The sequence below is a fragment of the Ursus maritimus genome, unplaced genomic scaffold (genome assembly GCF_017311325.1).
Source record: "Ursus maritimus isolate PB19 unplaced genomic scaffold, ASM1731132v1 scaffold_12, whole genome shotgun sequence".
NCBI classification, from domain to species: Eukaryota; Metazoa; Chordata; class Mammalia; order Carnivora; family Ursidae; genus Ursus; species Ursus maritimus.
Genome location: NW_024423564.1, coordinates 21,293,548 through 21,299,157, shown reverse-complemented (window position 1 = coordinate 21,299,157; position 5,610 = coordinate 21,293,548). Strand labels below are relative to the sequence as shown.

Sequence of the window (5,610 nt, the reverse complement as noted above, 5' to 3'; positions counted from 1 at the left end):
TAGGGAAAGGTTTTCTTACTATAATTTCTTACTATAATTTACAGATGGCTCTTCAGATGTAATCATTTTGTATAACATCTTAGTATAATGCAAGACAATATGTAATAGAAATAAGTAGACCTGAATCTATTCAACTTGATATATTAGAACCTATGTGTCTGAAAGGTAGACTATTTTGTTTTGAAAATTAGTATTTCAATGTTATTAATACCTGGTTAACTACATCACACTTTTAAACATAATATATAGAAATTTTTGTGTTTTTTTTTAAGATTTTATTTATTTATTTGACAGAGAGAGAGACAGCCAGCGAGAGAGGGGAACACAAGCGAGGGGAGTGGGAGAGGAAGAAGCAGGCTCCCAGCAGAGAAGCCCGATGCGGGGCTCGATCCCAGAACGCCGGGATCATACCTGAGCCGAAGGCAGACGCTTAATGACCAAGCCACCCAGGCACCCCAAAACATGATGTATAGAAATTTCTAACCCCCTTACTGTATTTGAGAATACTGGTATGTATATGAAATTTTTTTATTAATGTAGGAGTTACTTTGAATTTTAAAAATTACTTTATTATCATGTACTTGATTCTTTAGTGGTGATTAGCCTTAAAATTTTAAAGTTATATTATAATACAAATTATGTTATGTATTACATCCATACTATAATATGTATTTATAAACAAGAATTTTATTCTTTTTCTGCCAGCAAATAATATAAAAATAAATATTTGCTTTACCAATAGGAATAACACATTTAAATTATTATGTGCTATTTCACATTAATTTCCAAGCTGTTACTGATTTCTGAAGGCAAAGAAAAACTAAAGATCCCTTTCCTAAAACACTTAATCTTATCATGCATCTTACTTTTACCTTAAGAGATAATCATAAAGCCACTAATCTTTGCAATATATATTTTATTCTTATTAACATTCAGGAAACATAAAACCTAACTAAAATTGATAGCTTAAAACTTAGCAGATAGTGAAAGAGTATCTTTCCCAAACCCATTTTCTGTGTCCTTTCTTTCCCCTTCAACTCCCACAACCCTGGCTCTTCGTCAACAACAGAATCAAAGGCATAAATCAACCTTCACTTCATCAGACATTCATAAATTTTAATTTAGGGCAGTAAATGGAAGTTCTGAATTACATGCATTCACCTTGATTTTTAAAAAATAGTTGTTAAAAAACCTTTGAAAGAAAATTAAACTACTAAAAGGTCCTACCTTCAACAACGGCAACTTTTACTGAAGAACTGCTTATCAGGCAAGGGAGGCAGAAACTATCAAACATTTTTTGAATGCCTACTATGGGCTGGGTACTTTAAAAGTCTTGAAATGCATCATCATCTTTTTATCTCACAATTACCTTCTGGAATAATAGGCACATTAGCCCTCTTAAACACACGAGAAACTAATGATCGGAGAGGTTAAGTGGTTTGTCCAAGGTCACAAAGTAAACATGGCAAAATTCAGCTCTGAAACCAAGTAAATGTGACTCTAAAGCTGATGCTCTTTCTCTCATATCACAGAAATAATCCCTGCTTTGAATTTATAACCTAGCTGAAACAATAAACACACACACACACACAGACACACACATACTCATGCATGGGCATGTATGCTCTGGTTTTTTGTAATAAGTATAGGCAGTAGGTGTTAGAGGAGTTTAAGTAGAGAGTTCTTTGTGTTTTATTTTGTTTTTTCAGGTTGACTTGATCTGGGAAGGCTTCCAGGAGGAAGAGCTGAGGTGGGCCTTGCATAATAAGCATTAATTATTAAAGAGCCAAAATGCACTTTTAAGGCAGAAGGAACAGAATAAACAAAGGAACTGCTGCTGGAACTTGTCTTCTCAGGCAGTGAGTTGCTTGATTTGGGTTGATCAAATTTATAAAAGGGAGCATTGTAAGTGGCTCAAGGACTAAATTATTGATGACTGTAAATGTCGGGATAAGGAGTTTGAACTCTTACACTACAGGTTATTGGAGAAAAAGGACTAAGAAATTAATATTGTTGCAGCCTATTGATTAGATTATAACAGGTAAAGCCAAGTAAGAGAGGAAAAAGTTAAAAAACTATTATAGTATTTGGGGCATGAACTACCAGGCTCCTGAATGCTTTACAGTGGAAAGGAGAAAGCAATGTTAAGTCTACCAGGCCTTCTGTGATAGTGACTAAGTGGATTATGTGAAGGCTAAAAAACATTCGTGAAGCTGCTGAATGGGAAGATAAAAAAGCAACAGAAGGGAGAAGGAGAAAAAATGACTTGTCAAGCTAAAAAAGACATTTTTTTCCAGGGGTGCCTGGGTGGCTCAGATGGTTGGGCGTCGGCCTTCGGATCGGGTTGTGATCTCCAGGTCTTGGGATTGAGCCCCACATGGGGCTCCCAGCTCAGCAAGGAGTCTGCTTCTCCCTCTCCCTTCCTTTCCGTGTTTGTGCTCTCTCTCTCTCCCTCAAATGAATAAATAAAATCTTAATAAATAAATAAATAAATAAATAAATAAATAAATAAAGACATTTTTTTTCCAGAAACAGAATACAAAAAAATAGGAGATGAAACAAAGTTTTAGCAGATTCCAATAAGGAAATAAATAACACTTAAAACAGACAGTTGTTGAACACTCCTAAAGATAGGGATTGTGCTGGGCTTGGGAATTCAAAGCTAACTAAGCTACAGAATACAGTCCCTAAATTCAAGTTGCTTATACTTCATTACAGGAAGACAGACAAATTAGAAAAGTTCAATGTTAATTCAATGTAAGTTAATCAAGAGTCAAATGCTTGGGGTGCCTGGGTGGCGCAGTCGTTAAGCGTCTGCCTTTGGCTCAGGGCGTGATCCTGGCATTCTGGGATCGAGCCCCGCATCGGGCTTCGGGCTTCTCCGCTGGGGGCCTGCTTCTTCCTCTCCCACTCCCCCTGCTTGTGTTCCCTCTCTTGCAGGCTGTCTCTCTCTGTCAAATAAATAAATAAAATCTTAAAAAAAAAAAAAGTCAAATGCTTGATGTAATAGGGGAGTATAAAACACAACACAGTAAGGCCTTGTTAATAATCTACTATAAGTATTAAGACCTCCTGTTGTTTATAACTTTATAATAGATGGAAAAAATAGACTTTTTTATTGAGTTGTTCAACAAATATTTATTGAGTATCTACACTGTGCCAGGCACTTGGGATTAGAGAACAAAATAGATGAATTCCTTCTCTCATGGGATGAATGGTCCATACCTTCAAAGGAAGACAATTAAAGAGGTGATGATGACATAGTGTTACAATGGGAGAAACAGAGTATTAAAAACATACACAAAAGAAAGAAACGTAAAGTAAGATCTAAGGGATGAGTAGGAGTAATCCAGGAGATGAGGTGTCTTGCAAANNAGGCCATAGGGAAAGAAAGCAAGAGTCTTTAAAGCAGAGGAAATAGATGTGCAAAGGTCTGGAGTCTGGAGTTGAGAGAGAGCAGTGTGTTTAATTAACTGAAACTCAATGTACTTCCAGTATGGTTCAGTGTGGGGCAAGGGTGAGGGAAGTGTCAGAGTGGGGGTTGGCGTGGGTAGGTTTCAGCAAGAAATGAAGCCTGAGAGATCTGGGAAGGACCTGATCATAAATTGCCTCATAGTCTTTTAGATTTTGGACATTTTGCTTGCGGCAGTTTTAAGCAAGGAAATGACATTCTCAAATGTATGTCTTTATAAGACCACCCTGGTTATACTGTGGAGAATGGGTTGGAGAGGCACTGATTGGAGGCAGAACGTCCAATTAGGAAGGACCAGGATAGTTGCAGTTGGGGGCAAGATGGAGAATAATGACTAAATTTTGGAGATTTATAGGCTACAACCAAAAGAGAAACAGGTCTGAGGGTTTAGTTCTGGAACCCAGAATCTGATGTGCCTCTGAGGCATTAGGGTAGACTCTGTGAGATGCCTAAATGCTAGCTTCTTCAAGACCCCTTGTGTTAGCAGTGGCCATGTAACATAGTCTTGGCCAAAGAGTCTGCTCGTACCACCCCTTCCTCCTTCCTGCCTTGAATATGAAGTTGTAGTAGCCCTCTTGTAACTGTGAGGGAAAGGCCACATGAATTGTTGAAATGACAACCCTGATTAAGTTTGAGCCACTTAACCAATGCCAGCTGCCATCTAGGTTTGGGATGCATCGATAGTTAATTTCCCATTTATTGGTTGGGCTTTTATTACTTGCAGCTGAAAAATACTTAATATGCATGCAACTGGAGATTTCCAGGACAGTAGGATATATATGGGTCTGGAGTAGAGCTGGCTTGAAGACTGGGGAACTTTAGGAATCATCAGCATATACAGATGGCAAACTAAATTCAAAGAAGTGGCTGAAATAGTCCAGAAAATACAGATGGCCAAAGTCAGAGCCCTTAAAAACACCAAAGCATATTTAAAAAGTCAGGCAGGAAAATAGGTGATTGGGATGGAGTGGCCTAACATCTAGGAAGAAGAATGTTGGGAAGCTGGTGTCACAGAAGCCAAGCAAGGAGAACTTTCAAAAGAGAGACCAATACCTATCACGGTGCAAATCTCAAGTTCCACAGTATCCTCTGAGAACTCCTCTCTGACCCCCCAAGACCCCACCTATGTGTTTCTGTAACTCTATAATGTCCCATTATAGCACTTATCAAGATGTCCTAATTGCTTATATCTATTTCTCCCCTGCCTTCCACCACAAGGCTGTAATTAATCTGAGAGGGCAGGGGTCTCTCTTATTCACATTTGCTTCCCGAGTGCCTAGCACAGTTCCTGGTACACAGCAGGCTCTTAACAGATTTTGTAAGATCAGGGGTCGACCACTGTAAGACCTTAGGGAAGAGGGATCCCAGAAGGAAAAACGCTATGCAAATAGGACGAAACACTATGGCTACTGGGATGTTTGGTGCTAAATGGTTGTTCAAAGGGAGAAACTTCAGGGGAGATGGTGGTAGGTCGTAGCTCTGGTGATAAAAAGGTTGTAAAGTGTAAAGATACATTACAGGTCCTCAGAATGAAGCTTGACTCTCTCTACTCCTCGGAAGAAAGGACTACTTTACGGGTCTCTTCCTCTAAACTGTAGTTCTCCGAGACAGGGGTCGTGTTGTCAGTGTTTGGCACACAGTGGGTGCTCAATAAATGCTGAATGACTATATATCTCCATATCCCCAGCGCCTATCACAATGCCCAGCACCTAGATGGTGCCCAATAAAAGGCTAACGGTGAAAGGCTAGAAGGGCCTGGGTGTAGATAAGCTGGAAGGAGATGGAGTCGCGACAGAAAGGCGGCCAGGTGAGGAGAGAGTGGGCTCTCCGGACCGGTCCGCTCGGCACCCTCTCTGCCCTTCGTTTAGCATACATCCTTCCACTTCTCCATCACGCGTCCCCTGTCTGCCTGGCACTCGGACGACAAAGTAACACACCTCCTCAGGAATACTAGCGACCAATCACTCCTTCCCGACCTCAAATCAGCCCCAAACCGCTTACCAGCCGCCCACCAGTCTGGCTCCAGGTCCTCAGCACACGCAATGCAGCCATCTTACCCGGAAATGACAAATGGTGCGTGGTTGTTAGCTTTGTCTCGCGGGGGCGACCTATCGGGAGCCGGGAAACGCACCTCCCCC

General features: G+C 40.3%; 1 protein-coding gene across 1 annotated transcript in view; it reads right to left on the bottom strand.

Moving 5' to 3' along the window:
* The window catches only part of DBT (dihydrolipoamide branched chain transacylase E2), a 46,981-nt gene extending 41,371 nt beyond the window's left edge, over window positions 1-5,610 (bottom strand). The window contains exon 1 of the mRNA XM_008697659.2: window positions 5,474-5,610. Within this exon, the coding sequence (XP_008695881.1) occupies window positions 5,474-5,524 (51 nt within the window). The 5' untranslated portion in view covers window positions 5,525-5,610. The remainder of the gene's footprint in view (window positions 1-5,473) is intronic.